The sequence below is a fragment of the Lynx canadensis genome, chromosome B3, assembly GCF_007474595.2.
Source record: "Lynx canadensis isolate LIC74 chromosome B3, mLynCan4.pri.v2, whole genome shotgun sequence".
Classification (NCBI taxonomy): domain Eukaryota; kingdom Metazoa; phylum Chordata; class Mammalia; order Carnivora; family Felidae; genus Lynx; species Lynx canadensis.
Window position 1 is genome coordinate 41,125,381 of NC_044308.2, and position 27,304 is coordinate 41,152,684.

At 37.3% G+C, this 27,304-nt stretch overlaps 1 protein-coding gene and 1 long non-coding RNA gene across 10 annotated transcripts in view; one reads left to right on the top strand and one right to left on the bottom strand.

The window, feature by feature from the left end:
• LOC115515832 overlaps positions 1-20,613 on the top strand; it is a 52,679-nt gene extending 32,066 nt beyond the window's left edge. Inside the window, exons 1-4 of one of the 5 annotated variants that reach the window (XR_003969423.2) lie at positions 4,002-5,016; positions 7,829-7,899; positions 12,345-12,397; positions 20,046-20,613. This is a non-coding gene — a long non-coding RNA (uncharacterized LOC115515832). Of the gene's footprint in view, positions 1-4,001; positions 5,236-7,828; positions 7,900-12,344; positions 12,398-20,045 lie in introns of those variants that run through there. The other 4 variants (XR_004343783.1, XR_003969421.1, XR_003969422.2 and 1 more) reach the window with 4 other exon arrangements.
• Positions 1-27,304, bottom strand: part of USP3 (ubiquitin specific peptidase 3) — a 104,292-nt gene that overhangs the window by 21,162 nt on the left and 55,826 nt on the right. For 3 of the 5 annotated variants that reach the window (XM_030317974.2, XM_030317977.1, XM_030317978.1), the window contains 6 exons: positions 25,705-25,818; positions 22,879-22,992; positions 12,793-12,939; positions 12,076-12,120; positions 9,368-9,474; positions 9,145-9,225 (listed from right to left, as the gene is read on the bottom strand). In XM_030317974.2, coding sequence (XP_030173834.1) covers positions 9,145-9,225; positions 9,368-9,474; positions 12,076-12,120; positions 12,793-12,939; positions 22,879-22,992; positions 25,705-25,818 — 608 coding nt within the window. The remainder of the gene's footprint in view (positions 1-9,144; positions 9,226-9,367; positions 9,475-12,075; positions 12,121-12,792; positions 12,940-22,878; positions 22,993-25,704; positions 25,819-27,304) is intronic. The other 2 variants (XM_030317976.2, XM_030317975.2) reach the window with 2 other exon arrangements.

Here is a 27,304-nt window from a genome sequence, read left to right on the forward strand (position 1 = left end):
TTTAAGTCATTTGTCATATGAACTTTGAATATGCACATAAGGTAAAGACTGTTGCTAAGGGACATCTTGGAAGCTAAAGCTCCAAAACTGGTGGGCACAGATCAAGCACTTAAAAGCTATTAATTAAAGTGCTGTCTCAAGAAGACTCTTGTGATAGGTAAGTTGATCACAGAACAGGTTAGATTGACACTAGGTTTACCCACTAGCCTCAAGCAAACTTCCTTGCAACAAGGTACATTGCAATACAACACACAGTCCCCAAACCTACAGCACATCCCTTCTAGGTATTCATGTGGCTCCAAGAAACCCAAGGTTTAGCCAAAGCTGTTAACATGTATACAAGATATTTTTTCTTTCATCTCATTCTATATCCTAAAAGGGTAGCCTCATGGCCAGTGGAATAGACTGGGGATTGGACTCTCCCTCTGGCCAAGCCAGCTCTCAGGGGTGTTTGTCATGGGAGGTCCCACCCCCTTATAATCTTTGTCATCTCGGGCACCTGGGTGGCTCAGTCATTAAGCATCTGACTTTGGCTCAGGTTATGATCTCACAGTTCACGACTTTGAGTTGTGCTTTGGGTAAGCTCTGCTTCAGGTGAGGCCCACTTCTCTCTCTCTCTCTCTCTGTCTCTGCCCCTCCTGGGATTCTCTCTCTCTCTCTCAAAAAAAAAAAAAAAAAAAAGTGATTGTCATCTCAGTCACCATTGTCTGTTCATGCTGGCAAGTCCCAGTCCATCAGCACCTGCCCAGTGTCACAGATTAGCAGGCTGTGACTGGAGGAATCTTGTGTTTTCCTGGGAGACTAGAGAACCTGTTTTTACTATCCTTACCACCTGTGAAATGAATGTCTTTGCTTTCTTAGGCTAATTTTGGGAGCAGATTGTTAGATCATGGGGGCTGTATCATCTATGCCCTTTTTGGATGCTTCTTGCTTCTTTGGTTCAGCCATTAAAAGGTTAATTGGAGTCACTGTTAATAGATCCTACTCATAGATGGTCTTTAAACTGGTTATATTTAAAGGAAAGACACTCTGTATAGAGAGATCTCAATGGTCTTATTAGAGAACAGTGAGGCTTAGGGACTCCCTTGACAAGCTGAACAGAAATCAGGCCTAAGACTTAAAAATAAATGTCCACATCCAATGTAAAATCCCCTTAAAATCTGGCCTCATCTACCTGTTTTAACCTCCTTTTCCTACCAAGAATTACAGGCAGCTAAATTTCTGGGTTCAAAGAATACATGTTGCTAATGTAGAGGCTGAAAGCCAGGTAATAAATTTGACAAAAGCACTTGAGACTGGCAATGCTCCTACCTTCCAGGGCTCTGTAAGCACGCTCTGTTAGCTTGAGACATTCCTTTGCAATACTTTGCAGATGTATCCTAGACGCCCTTCACAAAGAAAAGAAGACCAAACTTTCTCCCAGGCCCTCACACAAATGATCTGCGCAAGACCAGCATTCAGGGGCTAACAGAAGCCAAGACTGAATTATGTATGCTGCAAGAAGGCTTTTGTTAAATTGCTTGATATGGACTTTACTACATCTGTCGATTCCCATTTTAGTTAAAAAAATAAAAAAAAAGGGAGAGGGGGGTTAATTTAAAAAGGCAAGCCAATCCCTTGATATTCTGACTGTAATCCACTCCTTTGGGAATTAGAAACAGTTGGCTTACAAACCTCTACAAAACCAGAAATGCAACTCTAGTATCAAGTCAAATCCCAGCAATTTTTCCAATCCCTAAAGCTCACCTATTCCCCTCAAAATGTTGGTAGCTATTTATTATAAAAGATCAGGATACTGGAACAAAATTGTCCTATACTTAAAACAATAATAGTAAGTTTTAAATCACAACTGCCCTGAAACTCTAAACAAATTTTTTTCTTTATATTATTATTTTTTTTTTTTTTTTTTTTTTAAATTTTTTTTTCAACGTTTATTTAGTTTTTTTGGGACAGAGAGAGACAGAGCATGAATGGGGGAGGGGCAGAGAGAGAGGGAGACACAGAATCGGAAACAGGCTCCAGGCTCCGAGCCATCAGCCCAGAGCCCGACGCGGGGCTCGAACTCACGGACCGCGAGATCGTGACCTGGCTGAAGTCGGACGCTCAACCGACTGCGCCACCCAGGCGCCCCTTTATATTATTTTTTTTAATGTTTATTTATTTACTTTGAGAGAACATGAGCAGGAGAGGGGGAGAGAGAAACCCAAGCAGGCTCCTCGCTGTCAGCACAGAGCCCAGTGCGGGGCTCTATCTCACAAACTGTGATATCATGACCTGAGCCAAAATCAAGAGTTGGACACTTAGCCAGCTACCCAGGCACCCCTAAAATTATAAATTTCATCATGTCTTTAAACACAGTTCACAGTCACCTGAGACTGAAGAAAAAATAAAAGACCTTTTTAAAATGCATACTGCTAAAATGTCTTGTGCCCAGATTCCAGCACCTCTGGTAATAGGCAGATATGCCCCAGATTTCCATTTTGGAGAAAACTTGGGATTCTTTGTGATCTAAGTTTTCTGTCCGCATCTTCTCTAGGACCTAAAAGCCATTCCTTTGAAATACAAACTTTAGGGAAGTTTGTAAATAAAGGGCAATTGGGCCTTAAATGTCCTCTCAACAAATTATTAGTAAAAACAAAAGCTATAATATTTTGTCTCGACTGTGTATGTTCATATATGTTATAAATGTAAGATATTTTCTCTATCTCCAGAAGGTATCACCAAAATTAATTTGTAAAAGAGTTCTTTTTAGTTGGTTTGAAGCCAAGCACTTGTAAGTACTGGGAATTCCAAAACTCAGAAAGACAGAAACTAACCCAAATGTTTTCCAAATTCGCATGATCTGGGAAATTTTCAGTACGAAAGCTAATTTAAAGTTGGTTTAACTAAAAAACATGTCTTTAGAGTTAGCATGAAATGTAAGACTGTCATCCTACCTGTGTTTACTGAAAGTCAAGTAAGTTCACCTCTGAAAATTTATCAGGAAAAAAAAAATATTGATTTTTGTCTAATGCTTCATGAAGTTTTCTGGGAATTGTTAAGAACAAGCAAACAGATGTAAATAAGATAAAAAGATTCGTAGGTAAACTTTTAGTTTCCCAAATCCGTGAAACTAAGTTAAATGATCGGTTAAGTGAAATTTATTGAATATCTAGGTCATTTCCAAATAAAGTAAAATAAAACCATAAGTACTGAACATAGGTTAATTTATTTTTGTCTTCTTTTTTTTTTTTTTCAACGTTTATTTATTTTTGGGACAGAGAGAGACAGAGCATGAACGGGGGAGGAGCAGAGAGAGAGGGAGACACAGAATCGGAAACAGGCTCCAGGCTCCGAGCCATCAGCCCAGAGCCCGACGTGGGGCTCGAACTCACGGACCGCGAGATCGTGACCTGGCTGAAGTCGGACGCTTAACCGACTGCGCCACCCAGGCGCCCCTATTTTTGTCTTCTTATAGAGAAACTAAAACAGAAGTCTGTTAGCAAACCTGGTTTTTTACTGAAAAACTGTTTTCAGAAATTATGAAATGTATTCACAAATTCGCCATTCTAAAAAATACTGTATAACTTCATAGTTGCTTACCACTTAGTTTTCACTAGGAAGTAATAAATGTAATTAAGACTACTAGAAACAATAAGAGAAACAATTCCATATGGAAGGAAAGAAAGATATGTAGTTTTGGTAGAAAAAAGTATGAGGGATAGGAATACATTTTTTTGTTTAGGGTAAAGAAAATTTTGTCGTAAAAGGAGACTGGTTTTTTAAAGAGGGGAAAACTGGGGCGCCTGGGTGGCGCAGTCGGTTAAGCGTCCGACTTCAGCCAGGTCACGATCTCGCGGTCCGTGAGTTCGAGCCCCGCGTCGGGCTCTGGGCTGATGGCTCGGAGCCTGGGGCCTGTTTCAGATTCTGTGGCTCCCTCTCTCTCTGCCCCTCCCCCGTTCATGCTCTGTCTCTCTCTGTCCCAAAAATAAAAAATAAAACGTTGAAAAAAAAAATTTTAAAGAGGGGAAAACTTAAGAAGTGAATATAAAAGAGGTTTCAGAAGGTTTATGGGAAAGGAATTTTATATATGATCGGTACTGGCTAAGATTAGGATAAACTTAAGTTTTAGTTTTTCTCTTTGCTAAAAGACCAAGGTTTTCTTAAACATAAACTATAAACAAATGTTTTTGTTTTTAATCTTTAAAGGTAATCTGCCTAGAAAAGAGGAAATGATCACAGAATGCTCATTTATCAAGTCTTTGATTATTTAAGAAAACGGGAGTCTAGTTAGTGTTAAAAAAGCTAAATTTTGCTCACAACTATGTGAGGTTCTATATTTGCCTTTGAAATCTTTTACTGTCACTTTGGGTAAATAGATAATTATTGTTTCATAACGATCTGTGATCCTAATATGAAGTCTTTTGACCACAATGTAAGGTGTTCGAGAGTGGTCCTAGAATATTTCAAAGCTTTTGTGAGAAATTAATTAGGTATGTTAAATTATGTGGGAAATGTTGTCAAATATCTTACATAAAACCCGTAGCACTCTGATGTCCTAGTATGTTATTATGTGTTGTGTGTCACAGAAATAACCAAATTTCCTTGTCCTCTACAGTGTAATGAACTCTGATACAGTCACTGTTTTACTCTGATGGTACTGTAGATGTGCCTTATCTTCAGTGAGACTCACATAAAGAACTCTAAGTATAGGTTTCTGATAAGCTTAAGATCATAAAACTGAATTCTTACCATGAAACTGGTAAGAATTTCTGAACTAGGAGAAAAACTGGATTCAACCCAAAACAAGAATTAATGACATGGAAATGAAAGAACTGAAAAGGGTAATTTGAAATTTTATGACTTTTTATTTACCACATTGCTGACTTTCTAAAATGCTTTGTTTTTCTAGATTAAAAAAAAACAAACTTTTTCTCTTAAATGACTTAGAGCAATTTGATAGAATACTACCACTGGAACAAATTGAAACTTGCATCTTTTTCTCTACCTGAACCCTCCAGAATTCAGAAACTCTCAGTAAGTATTCTTATAATTATTTGCACAAGTTCAATTCTGTTCTCCTTGTAACAGGACACAATTGGAAACACTGGTTATATAACCAAGGCTTTGACTGGAATGTCACATTTGATACATGCATAAATTCAGATATGACCAGACAGCTTTAAGGAGCCAATAAAGCCCCTCAGAGATATCAATTTAGTACCTTGCTTACAGAGTTCCCGGCAGCCTTACCAGGTGAGTAAATGTTGTTAATTCCTGACAAGTACAGGAACCTAAGGATATTTTGGGGACCTTGGGGAGAGAGGAATTCACCCAAATCTATAGGTATTGCAGAAGTTGTGATGATGTTTTGTTGGGGATCTGGTCTCAAGAGGCTGTTAAAGCTTCAACCTAGAAAAAGCTCCAGGCAAAGCAGGTTTTATTGCTATTCCTGCTGCACTTATATAAGTGATCAGGCCACGTTTTTTTGAAACTAGATTTTACAAACAAATGAGTTATTAATTTGGCTCTCTACGAAAGGTGATTATAGAGTAAATAGGTTTCAGTAACATACCTATTAGATTCTAATACTGTTCATTATAATCTAGACGAGATCCTGATTTCTTCTAGTTTCCTACGATGCCTAGCTATAACTCTCCACAAACATTTTTTATTTTTGTCCCAACCTTCTACATTGAGTTCATCTGAGAACTAAAACTGCCCTTTCCCCTGAAGCCCTCCAAATTAAATATGAATAAATTTATGTAAACCTCAGAGAAATAAACACATCAGCATATACAGGCACTCTTCATGCCTTTTGCTCTGTGGGCCATTCAAAAAGATCACCAGAGACATTCAAACTACAAACCAGAGAAAATCTGTCAGACTGCCACTGCACTGAAGACGCTTTAAGCTTGACATCTAGAAATCTTCTCAACTGGCTACCCTCAAAACTCAGACACCAGCTTAAAATTTGATCTAATCACTAACTGCTCTGTGTGTTTCCACAGAAATGCCTCTTATTTAATACCTGATTGCTTGAACTATAGTTCAAGGCCTAACTCTGAGAACACACTTGCATCATGCCCCCCAAAATGAGTTTAACTGAACTGATCTACTGCCCAGGACTGGTTCAACCAGACAGAACAATCAACCGGCTCAATTTTAATGTGTGAAACTTGAGGGAAGTTTCAGAGGAGGAAACTGCAGGGGCCCAGGGCAGGCAGCCCCAAAGACAGGCCACTTTGGCATGAACATTCGTTGTTTAAGTTAAAATTCAGGAAAAGCTCTTAACCTTTCCCTCAACTGCCTAAATTTACATTGGAAAGGTGAGCCTGTACCATGAACAAGAGATACATCTTTACTGAAGAAACTTCCCTATGTAACAGGACCACCTTTATTTTCCAAACATTTCCTCTCACCTTCCTGCTAATATTCCTTACCCTCCTACCCCTCTCCTTACCTCATGTTGCTTGTCTTCAGAATTTCATGGCTGTGTGCATTCCCCATACATAAGATATTAATCTGTCTCATGTCAATTTGGTTTTTAGTCCACCTAGGACTTTGATGGCCAGAAGAAATGCTTCCTTCCCAATATATCAGTCCTGCACTGCTGGAAAAATCCTACTTGATCTCTTTATGTTATTGTACTACACTACTAAATTCTATTAGCTAATATTTTATGTAGGATTCTTTGGTCTATAATAATATCTTTCCTTTTTGATGCCATCTTTGTGAGATTTTAGAACTGGGGTTATTTTAGCTTCTCATAATATGCATGCTTTCAGTTACATAATTTCAAATTCCAGGGATCTTTCTCACCATATTTTTCCTTTCTATGAAAACTAATCTTATCAATTAACATTCCAGAAACCACACAAGGAATCCTTGCATAAAGCATGTAAAAGCATGTGAAAGGTAATCACATCTCCATCTGTTTAATAAAGAAATGCATATCGACTAAAATTCATCACATTCTGGATGTCCCAAGAAAAGTAGTACCTTTAATTGATAACAGTGGTAAACAGAAAGAATGAGGAGATACCCAACTCTACCATCTAGTTTTTTAAGTCAACAGTAAGCTCTTTAATAAAATAAAAATCAAGTCTGAAAATTCAAAGGAAAACCAGCTGAGAATACAGGAAACCTATTTCCAGCCAAACCCTAAACCCCTCAGGATGGTCTGGGCCCCCTGAAGCTAAATCCCAATCAAATCAGATTTCAGGGAGTCTATGCCAAGAAAAATACCACTTGGGAAGCAAGGCAGATGCCATTTGCCACTTGTTTATAGTACCAATCAACCACTTAAGCTATGTCATATACTCTCCCCTCCTGGACAGTCTCCAGAGAGTAAGGTCTTTGAGTATTACAGCATTCTGGAATAGGTAGTAAGTGAAATGCCAGAGGGAACTATAATAACCATGTATACAACCAATTCAGGATAGGGGCACAAAGTGCAGAAGGAAGGTAAGAAGCCTGAACAAACCAGGGTCTCTGGGTTTCCAAGATCATCTGGACTTACTGGGTTTTGTTAAACATTAGGAAATACTGTTCAAATATATATTCACATATTTGTACTAAAGAACATTTGTGGGTTTTTCTTAACTAATGTCAGCATTATTACTGTTCTCACTGAAGGAGTTATAAAATGAAGCCATGTCCAGTTTAGATAACCAGACTTTGACAATAACTAATAATTTCTCACTGCTTTCCTCGCTAAATGATCAAATGTTTGTCTTATGATTAAGTTAGCTTGTGCTCACATGCCATCAATATAAAGAGAAAATAATCTGACATTTGATACCAAGTACATTGTGGTATTTCTGAAACCTGTAACCATGTCTTTTAGAGGGAAGAGGAGCAGATGGGATTTGCTTAAATTTCTTCTGTTCAAAAGAGACCATCACTACTGTTGCAAAGGTGAGGAACTGAAAGCACCTACAAAATGTTTTCATACCCAGTTTCTTCCCTGTCTTACAGGAGTCCAGTGTCTTGGACAGCCACCCCGAGAGATTTCAACATACTACCTGAGGAACAGCGCTACAAGCACCTATGCTGCTCCTTTTTTAACAAAACTAGATGCTGCCCAATGTACCTGACACAGACAAGCCTGCCCCTCCCCCAACAGTTATTTTTACTAGGTGATGGTGGTGATGGTTCTACTCTTTTCTACTTGGATAATTTGATTCTAGAGCAGTACTGCCCAGTAGAACTTCACACAATAATGGAAATATTCTCCATCTGTGCTAATACAGTAGCCACTAGTCACATGTGGTTATTGATCACCTAAGCAAATGAATTTTTAATTTTAATTTACATTTTTACCAACCACCTATGTGGTATGACTTCACCACAGTGGACATTGTAGTTATAGACCAATTAGAATTTTCTGTAGGAAAACTGTGTGTGTGTGTATATGTGTGTGTATATATATAAATGGATATATATAATATATAAAATACTAAACATATAAAATATATAAAAATCCTTATGACAACGCTCCCTAGAACAGCTGAAAGAAAAAAGAATTACTTTCAGTGAACAGACAATTCAGGGTATAAATTGTTATTTGCCTTCAGTGTAGAGTTACTTAATCAAAGAACACACACCAGGCCCTCTTTCTCCTATCTTAGTTTCTTTTTATGATCAGTGAGAACAACTAGTCACTTTAGTAACTGGTCCGAAATCAGTCTTTGGCCTTGACTAAAGTAGTTAACACTCATCAAAGAAAAAATCTGTTCCAAATCTCATAGTCCTGCTTTTAAAATCAAGGCCTCAGGCTTAACCAACAGATGTAGCATCAATAGATTTCTAAAACTTAGTCACAGAAAAGAATAACACCCTAACTTAAAAAAATTTAGCTGAGTGTTCTTTCCTTCTATGGATACTAGTGGTATATCCACAAAATGAATTCTATTTCATTAGGTCAGAAACTGTTACAGACTCTCAATTTTAAATCAGTATTAAAGAAAAAGGTGAGAAATACCTTATGTCTGATTTAGTATCTCTGGCACACATTCTTTTGTTTGATAGAAAAAGACATTCAGGTTTGACTTTTGTTATAACACAAGTTCATTAAGGCAATTAACATCATAGCACATGTAGATGGAGTTTATGAGTCTATTCAGGTGGAAAAACAATTCTACAACATTAAAGTATCTTTACCTCGTAATGAACAAACTGGTCCATTTTCTTGATTCTTAGAGCGCTTATTTCTGAACTGACTTGGAATATCTAATGAAAGGTCTTAAAAGGAAATAGGAAAACAGCTGTTAAAGGTACATACCACACTCAAAAAAGAATTTCAAAAACTGGCATATTTGTACATTTATCTCTTTACGGTCATTTTAATACATTATTTTATCTCTACATGCCAAGTATGTCTTACCTAGGAATGGATCAAACTTTCTAGATTCTGTCCCACATATGAGGCAGTTAACCTCATTCTGGAGAATACCTCCGAATATAGCTGTGACAACCGTAGATGCTCCATTTCTAAAGAAAATCACCACAGAGGAAAATGCCTCAGTAAAAAATGGAAAATATGTACAAAGCTCCCCTTTGGGGAAATATGTCATTTATTTAACAGATATTAAATATTTTATTTAAATTATGAAATACAAAAACTTTAACGCTATAGAGATATCTACCAAATAAAAGGTTTAAGCCACTGCCCCCCCTTCCCCCACTATCACTTCCAATTCCACTGATTTCTCCAAAAGTCACTAACCCTGGACATTTGTCATTACTAACAGATCACGCACATGCCTATACTCAGGACAAGAGGACCCCTTTACCCACAAATATATCCCTCAGAAAAAAGGGAAACCACCTTATATTCAAATTTTTGCAAAGTCTCTCATATGGAGCTCTCTCAATTACTTTGAATAACTTCACTCAGGGATAGTTTTAGATTTTTTACATGGTCAACTGTCAGGCTGAGGAAAAAAAGGTAAAGAAATTTAATACATAGTAATTACTGATGGAGGTATGACTTCACAGTTGAAGGCTAGATGTTACCGTCAACAAGCCTTTTAAAAAGCTCACTTAAAATAATACTGTAATTTCCTTACTGAGATCAAGAATATAGGTTGAGAATGATTAAACAAAAAACCAAAACCAATAGCCCTAAAGTACTTAACTTTTTGTGCTTCAGCTTCATCACATGTCCCACAGGAATAACATCTACCTACCTCAGAGGCCTGGTGTGAAGATGAAATGGGAGTCTACACAGTGCTTTCAGACAAGTGCTTACCAAAAAGAAAGCCTTCAAATTATTTCAAGGCTTTTCTACTAGCATAATAATTAGGCTCACACCTGCATTTTGCTTTTTTTTTCAAAATGTATGTCTTGAACACGTACCTCACTCTCTTTGACAGCAGTATGGCATGCCACAGTACGAACACGTAATAGACGCAAGAACCACCAAGAAAGTACACCATGAAAAGCAGGATTAGCAAACACTTAGAGAGCACTTAATCTATGCTGAACTACATTCAAAGTACTTTCCATGTATTAAATCAATTCATCTGCAAAACAACTCTATGAAGTAGATACAATTATTCCCACTTCAGAGACCAGGAAGCTGAGGTCCAACTTGGCCCAGGGTCACACAGCTGATCTGGTGTGAGCAGATGCTCTTAACACTATGCTCCTTTTCTTAATTTAACCAATATAATGTAATGGCTTTTCAGGTGGTTTCAACTATTTGCTATCATTGGTAGTACCTACCACAAACACTTGTGTATTATTAACCTTTGTGCACTTACGTATGCAGTTAAGTCAGTAAATGCTCCTTTTCTGCTGATAGCAATTTTAGGTGGTTTCTGTCACTTGCAAGCAGTAATACTTCTAACATACGTAACCGTACTTTCTGATTTGCTCCAAAATTAAACCCACTGCAACGATGAGACAGACAAAACCTACTTGAGCAATTATATTATTTTAAATGTTGGCTTCCTTTTCCACAGAAAGGCTTCTGTTCCTTACTGGCAAAGAAATACACTGTTGCTTCACCTTTTTTAAAGTTTTTCATAAGATATCTAGATTTAGTAAATTAAAAAAGGGAAGATAATTGGAACTATGTGACATAAAGCCACTTCAGGTTTCAGGTGGAATATTATGTCATAAATAAAGGACTATGACCTTTTCATACTGATGTTCTCATACAATGACACCCTTAGTTAAAATGGAAACTGCTTTATTTCTTCCACTGAGAAAAGGATACTAATCAAGTCTTGACTATGCGATGTGTATGGCATTAAATGATTTAAAACGAGATTCATAAATAATTTCAAAACTGCTTTCTCATTTATTATAACTGTGTTATAAGAGTGTTTAAATATTAGCTATTTGGACAGCCTCACGCCGCTAGGGTCCTTTATATTGGCAGTAATGATTTTCTGTGTACTAAAAAGAACACGTCTGTCATTTATTTCTACCATCCCCACCTTCAGCAGGGCTGGATGTGTTTACACAAGTAAACAGTGCAGAGGAGACCTTTTTTGCAGTTTTAGCAAATATGATGTTTAGATCCTGAAATGATAATTTTCTTCTTTTTGTTCCTAACTCACTAATGGAACTTACAATTACTACTCTTTAAAATATCAAGAAAAGATTGAGCTAATGCTGAAAACTCATCAGTTACTAGAAGATCATCCTAGGACTATTACACATTGTGACTCCCATGAGGGTGCCTTGGGCATCAAATAAAATAAAAACATATACCCTCTCACCTCACACAGACTATCCTTGATAAAGGCCCAGTTCAATATTCTTAGTGTATGAAATTCCATCATAAAATACAAAGCAGAAGTTTTCACTTAATACTTCTGTCAACTTGGTGCTAGCATCAAGAAGAGTTCTACCAGGTCACAGATCCCTCCCTTTCTGTACTGGATTCTAACTGGAATCATAGCCAGTAGGACCCAGAGAGCCAAACATTTTGAAAAGCATGGCAATTCAAATGGTTGCCCTTCTCTGATACAGCCAGATTAGCTATGAGGCTGCTCTGTCATTGTAAGGACCCTAACTCCAAATTAAATCAGATTTGTGAACTGCAAGGCAATACTATAGTGACCCCCATATATTACTTACTCTTTTCCTTCTGTCTCTAGGGAGTTTGTCTTGTAAATCCCTTTCCTGCACAGGTCAATACAAAAAATTTGTCTTGTAAATCCCTTTCTGACACAGGTGAATTCAAAAAAATTTGAACAAAAGGAGACTACACTTAAACAAAGTCAGCCTGAAATAACAGCAAATCATCCCAACCTCAAGCAAAATAAACTTTCTAATCTCAATGTATATTTTGGGGTTTTAGTACCCGGGAAAACAATCTAAAAGGTTTGTTTTATTCCTACTGACAGGCAAGAAAAATTCTGAGAACTTACAAAGGCCTCAATTTCATTCAAGAACAAATGTAAGGAAAATTTACATTCAAAATATTTTAAGCCTTTGTTTCTACTGAATAAATATAATTATTTTAGTAAAGAAAATTAAGTTTCCCAAACATTATTCAATACATTTGGCAAGGAATTTTTAAATGCTAAATTGTACAAAATATTTTCTGTTCTTTTTCATATTTTAAAATATACCAAAAACAATCGGTACTACACCAAGAAGCAAGTACAGAATGCCTCTGGTATGGAAGCAGGAGGCACATGCTCACCCACTTGTTACTAAATTCAAGTGCCCAAAAATTTCACCAAAGATCCAGGAAAACTCTCCACCTTCCATTACAAAGCTAATAAATAGTAACACCAACAGAAATGTCTGAGGTCCTCCTAAAAACAAAAGAAGAAAACTACGTCTTACATGCAACATTTGTTACTTCCAGACAGAGCAGAATTCTCCTGCAGAATTGCTGAGCGGGAAACGCCATTGAAACCGCCCTGGAGTTCCAGGTGCAGGTGGTCCAAAAGGTATCGCATGAATTCATGGGCATCCTGTTGCTGATAGCCCCTAAAGCAAAAAGAAACAACCGTCACTGGGGAGGCTCCACCTGCCCAGCCAAACATTCAGGAAGGCAAAGCGTTGTGAAGGGCTGCAGTCCCACCTCAGAGCACAGTCCCCCCACTTGCCCCAGGTTTTACTTCTCTTCAGGGAGAATTTCTAAAATTTCTCTATGAGGAACAATTCTCCTAAAACAAGTGTGAAAACACAGAACATTAGAGCTAACTGGGCTTGCAGTGATCTCAACTGAACTCACTTTAGAGATGAAAACTGAGGGGGCAAGAAAAGGGGTATATGACGTGCCTAAGTTCTATAACAAAGGACTTACAGAGATGGGACGAACTCTAACCCATGTCTCCTAGATGGACTCCGAGCTTTCCCACTATCACACATGGCTTCTCTAGAAGATGCTCAAATGTTAAAAGTGTCACATGTTGCCCTCACCAGAAAACTAGGTCTAAACTACCGTTATAAGAGATAAGGAATTTAAAACTATTTTTTTAGATTGAAAGATACTAATTTTTTAACTTTCTAAAGAGTCTATACTTGGTTCCTAATCTCTGACTCAAAAGACATTTTTTAAATAAATACTCTAAAAAATGCATTGACTCATATACAATTATGCTCTAGCCTAAAACTTGAATATAAGCAGCAACATATTCTTAACTTATTTCTTGTACTATATTCAGACAGGAAATTGTATGGAATTCTGATACTAATATAGACCATGACAAGTGAACAGTAATGAAGGCAGACAGAAAATGAAGCTGGTACAGTTGAAGATTATAGAGGTTAACGTACATAAAATAATCAAGCAATGATACACGTACAAAGTACTTTAAAACACTATGGGTAGAAAACATTTCTGACTACAGTTTGCTAGCATGGAGGTTCTTTTTATCTTTTAAATCACAAGTTTTTCTGGCTTGGTCTTGAGTCAAAACTTCCACCACTCTTCTAGGCAGTGGTTCCACAAACAAATTTCTTTCAAGCAGAGTTTCCCTCAATATATATTTTCCTCCTTTCCCTAAAATTTCTCCTGGAAATCATAAATTATTGAAAACATCTACCCAACCAGTGCAACGTAAGTCAGAAGTCACTTGACCACTATAGCTTTAACTGATCTGTTCAGCAACTAAGTATCAATATATGTTCAAGGATTTCTTCTAAGACTTCTATAAACAAAAATGTTAAAATTCAGTCAAAAGTATTCCAAGTTGGTAGTTCTTTTACATATCTATGGAGGTGCTTTAAACTTTTTCATCATAACATCCAATTTTTTTTATGACTCAAAGTTAAGATTAGTATCTCAGATCATATGTGAAATTCTATCACATATAAAACAGTTTTATTCTCTCACCAAAATAAACTAATCTCTAATCATTTTTCTCAAATGGGTCATGAAAACCAGTACTTTGTAGTTATGTTGATTTGTTCTTTCATCAAACACATATCCATTCCTTTTTAAAAAACAATCTTCCTAATGTACATTCATGAATGCTTCCCAACACACCATGATTCTCTTTTCTTATATAAAAGCACATTATTTTCAAACACTTCCCTTACCATTAGGAACATTTTTTTTAACCTTCATGTGATCATGGAACACTCAGCTGTTCTATAAAGGTATAACTTATATTTTTGTTCCAATTTGTGATCTTTACCAAAAAAAAAAAAAGAAAAAAAACAAAAAACACCGGCTCTGCTTCTTTTCTTCTAAGACTAGGAAATTTTGGGGCCCCTGGGTGGCTCAGTCGGTTGAGTGTCCGGCTTTGGCTCAGGTCATGATCTCGAAGTTTGTGAGTTCAAGCCCTGCATCGGGCTCTGCGCTGGAAGCTTGGAGCCTGGAGCCTGCTTCGGATTCTGTGTCCCTCTCTCTCTGCCCCTCCCTGGCTCACACCATGTCTCTCTCTCCCTCTCTCTCAAAAATAAACATTAAAAAAAAAATTAAGACTAGGAAATTTTTCTGACTAAACAGACATTTACAACTCCATTTTTAAACACTTTCACTGACTTATCTGAAAGTCTTAAAAAATACTATTTAGTAAGTTACAACCAACAAACTTCAGTTAGCTTTTCAATTATTTCCCAATTATACAATCTGGAGCTTCAAAATTTCCTTTGCATTCAACTTAGATCTCTCTTGGTTGGTAATCATGTTTAAAGGAAACACTCCTCACATTGGATGCAATGTTTGTTTTGTATACAAATCATTTCAGTGACGTCACCCAAACAAGTGCTTGTGAATTAGTGAGGAAATAGATTTATAAAAAAACTGGGTGGCTCAGTCAGTTAAGTGTCTGACTTTGGCTCGGGTCAGGATCCCACAGTTCATGAGTTCGAGCCCCGCTGTCAACTGTGCTGACAGCTCAGAGCCTGAAGCCTGCTTCAGATTCTGTGTCTCCCTCTCTCTATGCCCCTCCCCCGCTCATTCTCTGTCTCTCTCTCAAAAATAAATAAACATTAAAAAAAAAAAAAAAAGCCAACTGGTATCTCTCTGACAGACCAGAATTAAGAAAGTAAAGACCGAGGGGAAAAAACAGTGGCTCCAGTTTTAATACTGTTCCTTATCTCCATTTGTTTGTAACCTTAGATAAAGATTACCTCCTTAATGCTTACAGAAAATCTGTGTCATAAAGATGCTGTGAGAAATAATGGTTGGCGACCACAATGCAAATATAAAAAGCCCAAAAGATCATGAAGCATCCCTTCTGAGTGAAGGAGATGAGAAAGAGGGGCACTGCTGAAGCACCATGTATAAGAATACAGGGGCAACTGTTTCTTCACAACAATTTTTGGCACGATAAGACAAGCTATGTTTTTTAAAATTTTTTTAAAAGTTTATTTTGAGAGAGAGTGCAAGCAAGGGGCAGAGAGAGAGGGAGAGAGAGAGAATCCTAAGCAAGCAACGCACTGTCAACATGGAGCCCAACGTGGGGCTCGAACCCACGACCCGCGAGACCAAAATCAAGAGTCAGGAGTATAACTGACTGAGCCATCCAGGTGCCCCAAGACAAGCTATATTTACTCACATTGTACAAATAAAGAAAAGTTCCAATAAAGAATAGTAAAAGAAAATGCTACTTTGTACCTGGGCTTAAGTGTGAAAAGCAGACATTCCAAGTAATGAAACAGATACCACAGAATACAAATAGATGCAAGTACTTCCTGTATGAAGCCAAAACACACACAGTCATGACATACACCTGTACATTATTGACTATGCTCTGTTTTGGCAGTACCAGTACGTAATGCATAAAATGCAAAGTCCAATAGGGAACAGAATATGCCTATACAGAATCAAATTTTATCATTCCAGAGAAAACTTCTTCTAAAATACCTAGGACATACTCTAATTTTAGGTCGTGTTCTTATTTTTTAAATAACTTTAACATTCATAAAATAATTGTTACTATTTTTTCTAAATTATCTGAAATACCAAAATCAATTACATTTATCTATTCCTATCCATTTTGTGGAATCAACCGTGGCTGAGTTTCTCGGAGATAAAAATACCAAAAAGTGAAAATAACAAACATGATTGTTTTTATTTACAAAACACACAAAAACATACAAAAGCAAAACTCCTACTCAGAAGAAATAGTACTACTTAATTATAAATTGCTAACAGCATACCTAGAAAGATTACCATTAAATTAAGATCTCACATGCAGAGACTTATTTGTTATCCACAAAGATATTTTTTATATTCTCTACAAAGCCAAGTTAGCTAGCAAATATAAAAATAATGTTTCGGTACTTTATTCACCCATCATTTTTAAACATTAATTACAACAAGAACTGATAAAAACAAAACTACAAAAAACTCGATTTTGAGAAGTCAAGGCCAATACATATTAAGTCAAGTTTATCTGAAATCAGAGACAGCACAAAAATGATATAAGAAGCAAGGGAATAAATACCAGGACCTGATCTGAATTATCAAGAGGCTCTCCTGGAGAGGTAGCATTAAACTTGACCTTAAAGAAGAAACTGGGCATCATAAAGCAAATCCCATAGGACAAACATAACAAAGATACAGAGGCAATGAGATAACAAACATCATGTTAAGGAAAGCAAGGAGTTAAAAAAAAAAAAAAGGCCTATCGAAATTAAAAGCAAGTATCTTTCTTTTAAGTAATTTCTATGCCCAATGTGGGGCTCAAACTCACAAGCCTGAGATCAAGAGTCAAATCAAGAGTCACATGCTCTACCAACTGAGCCAGCCAAGCACCCCAAAGCCAGTATCTTTTGACCCAGCAATTGTCTCTTGAACCAGCAACTGCTCTCTTAGAACCTTGCACATACACGTATGAGACTATCCACTGCAGCACTGTCTTCAACAGCAAAAGAAATGGTCTATATAACCACTGGTAGGGGACTGTATATAAATTATGATACGACCATAAAGTAGAACACTATGTGGCCATAAAATGAACAGAGAAAGAAAGTTATTGATACTAGTATGAATCACTTAAAAGTAGGAAAAAAATTTTGTTACCACTTGTTAAAAATTATACACACACACCCCACACTTGTATATACACAGAGTATCACCAAAAGGATACAAAAAAATCTAGTAACTATGCCTGCTTCCAGAAAACAAAATGAATGGCTGGTAAATAGAGTAAAAGAAAAAACTTTCATTGTATATTCCTTTTTTCATCTTTGGAAATTTGGAGCCATTTGTATTTTATCTATTTAAAAAACATAAACTTAAAGGTACTTTTATGAAAAGGAAAAGGGCAGGAAAAGCAGGACATACTAGGTAGCAGTAAGAAGTGTGGTAAGTAGATATGCATGTTGAGAAGGTCAAACTTTGGCAATTGTTTACCTGCTGCCTTTTGGTCTGAGTAGGGAAAAAGAAAGAATAGCTTTGGTGGTTTCTATACCCAAAGGTGCTGATTACATTTACAGTGTATTTTTTTCTGCATTTATTTAATGAATGAAAGCTGTTCCTACTTCCAGATGCATGTTTTTATTTCATTCCAAGGGATCAAATTCCCGAGACACTGTCATAGGTTTTAATCAGGAAAATGGGCTTCCTAACATTTTTTTTTAATGTTTTATTATTTATTTTTGAGCGAGCACACACAAGTGATGGAGGGGCAGGGGAAGAGGGGGACAGAGGATCTGAAACAGGCTCTGTGCTGACAGCAGAGAACCTGATGCAGGGCTCAAACTCAGGAACCATGAGATCATGACCTGAGCCGAAGCCAGACACTTAACAGACTGAGCCACCTAGGCGCCCCACTTCATAACATTTTTAAAACATTTATTTGGGGACCATAAATATAACAAAAACATAGTTCAAGACTCCCTACACTTCTACATAGGCACACTATAGGAACTTTACCCTGCATACCTAATAGGAGTAACAGCTTTAAGAAGAAAGCCCCACACCTCCCTCACACCTGGGTGTTGTACAGTAACCTTACACTTAAGCTTTATCCTGGATATAATCTCAAGATCTAGATCTAACCAAGAGAAAATTATTCTTTGATTAAAATACAATGGGGAACAATCTCAATTACTGCAGAACTAAATGAAAGCCCTGCGAACAACACACAGTTATTCTACTCTCATCAGTCAGTAAGGAAATCTAAGAGTTCATGTATATTAGGAATCACTCCATTTCTCAACTTTTTTTTTTTTTAAGAAAATAATCCAATTTATTCTCTAGGGAATGGGGCCACCCCTCTCAGATCTAGGGTGCCGTCCATCCTTAAATAAACAGAAACTTGGTTACCTTTTCCAAGAGTCCTTCCCTTTCATCGGTAAGGGAACAGGATGTGCAAAATTAAGCAGCTAAAAATAAAATCATGCTCACAGGCTACAGAAACTTTATACAAAGGGCAGAGATGTGGGCAGACTTAGAAGAAAAGTACAATTCTATTGAATACAAGTTTCATACTGTTTCTAAACTGATTAAGAATAAAGGACCTGAGGGGCACCTGGGTGGCTCAGTCGGTTAAGCATCCAACCCTTGATTTTGGCCCCTCCCCTACTCGTGCTCTTTTTCTCTCCCAAAATAAAAAAATAAGCTTAAAAAAAAAAAAAAGAAAGAAAAATAAAGGACCTGAGTCACCATGGGGACCAAGCAGAATAGTATAAAGTTAGTTGGTGAGCTTTATTCAGGCATGTAGACAAATTACTGCTCACACATCTATCATTTACCAACTCCACAAAGACCTGGGTTCTAATTCTGGTCCTACACTTACTAGATGCTTAAGACTGAACAAGTTTACCTCCTCTCAGTTTTATCTTTTTTAAAATGGGGCTAACCCTTCCTACCTTGACAAATTTTACTGTTGGGTTTTTTAATTAAAGTCAGACATAAAAGACGTAAAGTACTGGGCACATAGCATTCAATAAATAGAAACCATTTTTATGTAGTTTATAAAACATATAAGCTATATAAAAACATATAAAAATATGTATGTATTTATAAATATATAGTTTACAAAACACAAAGACTAAGTCCCTACCAAGAGTCTAACTAGGAGACTGTGTTAGAAATGTTAATATTAAGTCCAAACTTGGTTAGTGGTAAATGAAACCGTCATTTCCACCTTTCCTACTTAGAGTCAAGAAACTTTAAAATCCTGGGGCACCTGGGTGGCTCAGTCGGTTGAGCATCCGACTTCAGCTCAGGTCATGATCTCGCAGTTTGTGAGACCCACACTGGTCTCACTTCTATTAGTGTGGAGCCTGCTTCGGATCCTCTGTCCCCCGTCCCTCTCCCCCTCCCCCACTTATGCTCTCTCAAAAAATAAACATTAAAGATTTTTTAAAATTAAAAAAAAACAAAAGAAACTTTAAAATCCTTACAAAATTTATCTCCTCTGGAAGGGGATTTAAGTGGCATGATATATAAAAGAAACTTCCTTCAAAACAAAGACCAGGGGGAACAACAGTCCATCACCTCAGATCCTCAAGGCTAGACTTTTCAAGTTAAGGTAACAAATGACAGTTCTGTTTATTACGTTTTAAACATTTCTTTATATTACCAATATATGTAAACTACTATTAGGCAATAGAACAAGAAAAATAGCTAACTTTTACTAAAGCAGGCTGTTGTGTTTTTTGTTTGTTTGTTTGTTTGTTTTTAAAAGAGAGGAATATACATTAGATGCCCACATCCTGACTAGCAAGAGCACGGACACGCTTCCGGAGGATAAAATCAGCAGAAGGTAGCAAAGACTGTTGTCAAACACCTGCAGTGCCTCAAATCTGCTACTACCTGAATCCCTACAGAGATGACTAACCAAGGAGAAGAGGCAGATTCCTCTGACAGCAAGGCTGTTTCCCTTCTCAAGTGAGGCCAGAGACAGCAAGGAAAACACAGTGACTCCACAGGCACATTAGGATGTGGCCCAGTTACCTTCTGAAAACTGAATCCCGATGGACTAGCCTTGACTAGTCTTCTAACACCTTTAGAACCCAGCCCAAACAGTGAAATGTAAGACACATATTTCTGCAGTTGCATTTGAATTTTTTTTTAGTTGAAATAACAAGATGGTGTATATGGTAATTATTCTTCATAAAAGTTTGAAAGTATCTAATATCTAAAAGCTATAAAGAACTTATCAAGTTCAACACCCAAAAAACAAATAGTTAAGAAACGTAAAGAAGATATGAACACTTTTCCAAAGAAGACATCCAGATGACAAACAGACACATGAAAAGATGCTCAACATCACTCATCATCAGGGAAATATAAATCAAAACCACAATAAGATACCACCTCACACCTGTCAGAATGGCTAAAATTAGCACAAGAAACAAAAGCTACTAGCAAGGATGCAGAGAAAGGGGAACAGTCTTACACTGTTAGTGGGAATGCAAACTGGTGCAGCCATTCTAGAAAACAGTATGAAGGCTCCTCAACAAACTAAAAACAGAACCCTACAACCTAGCAATCACACTACTAGGCATTTATCCCCAGGATACAGATGTACTGTTTCGAAGGGACACATGAACCCCCATGTTTATAGCAGCACTATCAACAATAGCCGAAGTATGGAAAGAGCCTAAATGTCCATCGACAGATGAATGGATAAAGAAGATGTGGTGTGTGTGTGTGTGTATATATATATATATATATATATATATATATATATACAATGGAGTATTACTTGGCAATGAAAAAGAATGAAATCTTGCCATTTGCAAGTATGTGGATGGAACTGGAGGGTATTAGGCTAAGTGAAATTACTCAGAGACAGACAAAAATCATATGACTTCACTCATATGAGGACTTTAAGAGACAAAACAGATGAACATAAGAGAAGGGAAACAAAAATAATATAAAAACAGGGAGGAGGGCAAAACAGAAGAGACTCATAAATATGGAGAACACACTGAGAGTTACTGGAGGGGTTGTGGGAAGGGGGAGGGGCTAAATGGGTAAGGGGCACTGAGGAATCTACTCCTGAAATCATTGTTGCACTATATGCTAATTTGGATGTAAATTTTAAAAAATAAAAAAATTAAATAAATAAATAACATTAAAAAAAAGAAACTAAAAATAGAACTTCCATGTGATTCAGTAATTGCATTACTAGGTATTTACTCAAAGGATACAAAAACACAGATTCAAAGGGGTACATGCACCCCAATGTTTATACAGCATTATCAATAATAGTCAAATTACGGAGAGAGCCCAAATGTCCACTGACTGATGAATGGATAAAGAAGGGTCCAACTTCAGCTCAGGTCATGATCTCATGGTTACTAAAGCTGAGCCCCGCATCAGGCTCTGTGCTGTCAGCTTGGAGCCTGGAGCCTGCTTCGGATTCTGTGTCTCCCTCTCTCTGCCCCTCCCCTACTTGAGCACTCTCGCTCTCTCTTTCTCTCTCTCTCTCAAAAACAAACATTTAAAAAATTTTCTTAAAAGAAGATGTGGTATATATATATTATATTATAATATATATATAATATATATATATACACACAATGTATTGTACGTATACAATATATACAATGGATTCAGCCACCAAAAAGAATGAAATCTTACCATTTGCAATGATGTGGATGAAGAATGTGTTATGCTAAGTGAAATAAATTAATCAAAGAAAGACAAGTACCATATGATTTCACTCATATTTGGAATTTAAGAAACAAAGCAGATGAACATATGGGAGGGAGGCAGTAAGAGAAGAGAGGGAAACAAACCACAAAAGACTCTTAATGATAGCGAACAAACTATGGGTTGATGGAGGAGGGTGGGACACAGGCTAGATGGGTGATGGGTACTAAGGAGGGCACCTGCTGTGAGGAATACTGAGTGCTGTAAGTGATGAATCACTGACTTCTACTCCAAAGCCAATACTTCACTGTATGTTGGTTAACAAAAATTTAAATTAAAAAACATTTTTTTTTTGAAAGAATCAAGGAAATTTTGTCCAGTATGTTTTCCTAGAGCACCTAAGTTATTTATAAGGGCTTTGTTTTCAGAACAAAATATCCTACTCCCTGTGTTTGTGTGTGTGTGTGTGTGTGTGTGTGTGTGTGTGTGTGTGAAAAAGAGTGCATGAGAACATGTGTGCACCAGCAGGGGAGGGGCAGAGAGAGAGAGGGAGAAAGAGAATCCCAAGCAGGCTCTGTGGTGTCAATGTCATGTTACTGCAGAGCCCGACCCAGGGCTTGATCTAGTGAACCGTGAGATCATGACTTGAGCCAAAACCAAGAGTCAGACACTTAACGGAATTAGCCACCCAGGCACTGCCCCTACCCTTTGTTAAAGTCATTTTTAATGTCTATATATTATTTAAACATACACATTTGTCTAGTCAAATGATCCAACTCTTGTTCTCATTTTAATAACAAAACAAAATAAAGCCAGTCTTTATTATTTAGATACCACCGCTTCATAGGAAATTGTTCCAGGAATAGTATGAAGACTAATACTGATTTTTAAAATATGCTTCATTAAGTAATACTTACCTAAAATTTGGCATGATCTTCCAAACAACATAAAATAAGGACTCTGGGCTAAATGCAGTCTGGCTACCTTGCCATAAAGCACAGAGTGTCTTTCTAAACTCTTCGACCAAAGACCTGGAAAAGAAGAAAGTGAGAGGCTACTATTTCAATGCATAATGTCCAACTGGCTACAACTCATAATAAAAGTGAAAACATATATGCTTAACTTGGATGTAAATTTAAAAAAATAAATATATTTAAAAAAATGAAAACATAAAAAGGGTTTGGTTTCTTCTAACCTAATTCTGACAGTTAAGTAAGAGCATCTCAAAAACCCACATAAAGAGCAGCAATTATAGACAAAACTAGGTTTTTTTAACCCCACAACGAACATTGAGTGTGCCAGAGTAATGGCATACTTGTACAATAAAGCAATAGAGAAGTTACAAATTACTTCAAAATGTACATTTTAAAAAAAACTTTTTAAGTTTTTAAGTAACAGAATCTCTTTCTCCATTTCCTGTAGTTTTCCTTCTTACCACTTACAAGGAGCACTTCCCAGACCTCAGTGTGTGAGAATCGGCTCATTTCTGTCTGAGACAATTCATCTGACCACAAAGCTTCAACACTCAGCTCTACACCATGACTCCCAAATCCAAATCTAAAAGCCAGATTCTCTCATGACCACATTTCAGTCAGGTTTTTCCAGTTTCCAAGGGGAATTTTCTTCTGAATGTCCTTTGTCACTTCAAACCCAATATACACTAAAGCTGCTCTCTATACTCTCCCTACTACCGCCCAATAACCATTGTCTTCTCTCATAGGAACAGAACTTCCATTTTTTGTTTGGTGTAAGAACTCCTGGAATAAAAAACTTTGAGTGTGTTCAACTTCTGAGAAATTTCCTTAAAGAGAAAGAGTAGTCATCATTAATCCCTTCCTTCTTCCTTCTAGCTGGAAGCACAAAATGGTGGCGATCCAGCACCACTCTGAACTATGTAGATGACAGCCCTACCCTAGGGTTGGTGGAACAGAAAGCCAGAAGGAGCATGATGATGGTGTCAAACAGCCCTAGAGGGATAATCTCTAACTTTTACACGAGAAAATAAACGGTTGTTTAAGTCACTATTAATTTTGTTTTCCTATGCAGGTAGCTAGAATGAAACACCTCCAATAACCAGTTAAACTGAAACATCACCAAACAACTTCAATACCTGTGTCTGTCAATACACCTACCATCCTCACAGATACCTGACTGGTTTCTCAGAGAATCTCACTAATAGCTCAACCTTTGTCATCCAGTAGTGTGCTCACAAATCAAATTTTTTGCTTCCTAGTACCTGAACCTTCTTCCTGTATTTGAGGAATTCCCCACGTTAAGAGTCTGGGTAAGAGTCAGAGCCTGCTTCCCACTATGGAAGTTGGAAAGCCCAGAAACTTGCTTTCTCAAACCACCTTGCAGCCAGCACTCAGGTACATGGCCTGGGTCCTGCCTATTTGAAGCAGAAGTTAGTGAGGCGAAGAAGCTGGGGCAGTGGCAAATTCCTTCTGATGACAAAGAACGTCGTCACCTGGAGTACAGAAGCAGCAATAATAGCAGAAACCGCAGCATTCACCCAGCACTCAACTCCAGCAGTGCTGGCAACAGGAACTCTGGTGTCACAATGGGAAGTGTGTTAGAGGACAGTAATATCCTTATGGGATAGTTCCATGGGGTGATTGTGGCTATGATTCTGGATGTCTAGATGCCAGACCTGATTTTCCACCCATCCAGTAATAGCTTACCAACAGACTTTTAATAAATTCTTTTTCTGCCTAAGATGGCTAGAGATAATTTCTGCAATTTATAACTAAACCCTAAATGACACTAATGCATCAAGTACTACTCATACATCCCTTAATTTTTCTAAAAATGTATTTTTTCCTCCTTATTTCACTGCTATCCCCTCCAACCCAAATACTATAAAGTGTGAAGTCTCCTTGAATGCAGGCGTTTTTCCAGTTCATTCTATATGCTGCTAGCAAAGTAAACTCTTAAGACATCACTTATAGTGGTATGACTACTCCCTACTCCAATGCCTGGCTCTAAAGTTCCCTGGTATTTTGGCTCTATGCAAACTGTACACTATTCTAACATGTTCTATCGTAATTTCCCTGAGCGTCTTAAGCAGAATAATGTCAGATCGTAAAATGGTTTTTCAGAATGTGTGGGGATGGGGTGTGTGGGAGCAGGAATGGGCAGGCAGAAAGAATATTACATTAAAATATATACCAATTATAAAACATAGCCTTATTTCAGTAATGTTAAAATATGAAAAAATGTGCCCACTGACAATAGATAATAGAGATTATCTGAACCCCAAATAGAGCACAGCTGCACTGAATTTGCATACATATCGGTTCTCAATAATCATTTGTCAATTTTCCCTTCTCCGTGTCAACTAAAAATTGATTGCATTGCCCCATAATTAATGTGAGGACTACAAATTAATTTTATTAGCCAAAAGAGGTTTATCTACTATTATAAGACAAATCAACTCACAAAAGCTAATGATATTCATGCTGGTCTAAACCTAGAACTGTGTTTCATATACAGATGTCAATTTGAGAGCTCAAATCCACAAAGACTTAATAAGTAGAGAGCTAAATTTATCCTCCCATTAGGTAAACAGAAATAAAAAAAATCCAACAATTATTAAGATTACCAGCTACATACTTAAACACAATTTTTAGAAGAGTGTTTTAAAATGTATGTGCCTATTAACTCACATAATGAAATGGAAATCACCAGTAAGAGTCACTTGTTTTGTAGCTCAAAGCCAGAAAGGACATATTCTTAGAACTCACACATTGTTATCCCCTTGGCTCCTGGTGTGGTATGTTCGCCTTCCTGCTGTTTTCCCATTCCTTAACTCCACAGCGGGCAGTTCTTTGAAATAACAGCAAAACTGCTCAATGTTACTATTTTAAAAGGAAGGGAAAAAAATTATTTAAAAAAAAAAAAAAAGAAAAGAAAAAAAAGAATTTACTAGGACTGTAAAGAAAGTTGTATAAAACCCACATGTGAATTTTGAAAATGTGATTTCACTTTCTCAAGAAATTGCTTTGAGTTTCCTCATTAAGTTTCTTCATTTACTCTAAGAAAACAGTATTAACAGATGACTTTGTAGAAATGAACAAAGAGCTTAAAGCAAAATCTCTTTAAAAAAAAATTCCTCACTTCTGGGGTGCCTGGCTGGCTCAGTTGGAACAGCATGTGACTCTTAATCTCAGGGCTGTGAGTTCAAGCCCACATTGGGTGCAGACATTACTCATATAAATAAAACTTTAAAAAATGTTTCATTATATTCCTCAATTCCCCTCCCCCACAGGTTGTCACCATTTTTTTTGGGGGGGGGGGTGCCTGTTTCCAGGTATTCAATAATTTCCTCAAATAAAAACAAACCATGAAACCAACCATATTGTTTAGATATACAGTACAGAGTAATAAGGAGAATTCTGCAGTGACTTGAGTTTCTTGTTTGAAAAAAACTAGATAAGTCAAGAGATAGTATCTTTAAGGTGGGACCAAGTATGATTTCTGTTACTTATTAGCAAGGTGGCCTTAGGACGATAATTTATTCTGGCCTTTGATGGCGCATTAAAATCTACAAGTATATGGCTTTCAAAATAATTTCTTCTATATAACTGAGGTCAACCTTGTTGGGTATTTTATTTTTACTACTTATCTTACATTTTAAAGATCTTCTAAACATCTGATCTTATGATCATATTTAAGACTCAACTAATGGGGGGGCAGGGTACCTGGATGGCTCAGTCAGTTAGGCATCTGACTTTGGCTCAGGGCATGATCTTGTGGTCCGTGAGTTCAAGCCCTGCGTTGGGCTCTGTGCTGACAGCTCAGAGCCTGTTTCAGATTCTCTGTCTCCTTCTCTCTCTGCCCCTCCCCTGCTCGTGCTCGGTCTCCTTTTTTCTCAAAAATAAATAAACAGGGGCATCTGGGTGGCTCAGTTGGTTAAGCGTCCAACTTCAGCTCAGATCATGATCACACAGCTGGTGAGTTCAAGCCCCACGTCCAACTCTGTGCTAACAAGCTCAGAGCCTGGAGCCTGCTAGTGATTCTGTCTCTCTCTCTCTCTCTCTCTGTCTCTCTCTCTCTGCCCCTCCTCCGCTCACACTGTCTCTCAAAAAATGAATAAATGTAAAAAAAAAAAAAAAAGTTAAATAAATAATTAAATAAATAAATAACATAAGACTCCCCTAGGTGGCTCAGCTGGTTGAGCCTCCAACTCTTGATTTTAGTTCAGGTGATCCCAGGGTCATGGGATTGAGCTTAGGATTCTGTCTCTTTCCCTCTGCCCCTCTCTCCTGCTCATGCACTCTCTCTAAAAAAAAAAAAAAAAAAAAAAGACTCAACTATAATCAGATTCAACTCTGAACAAGGTTC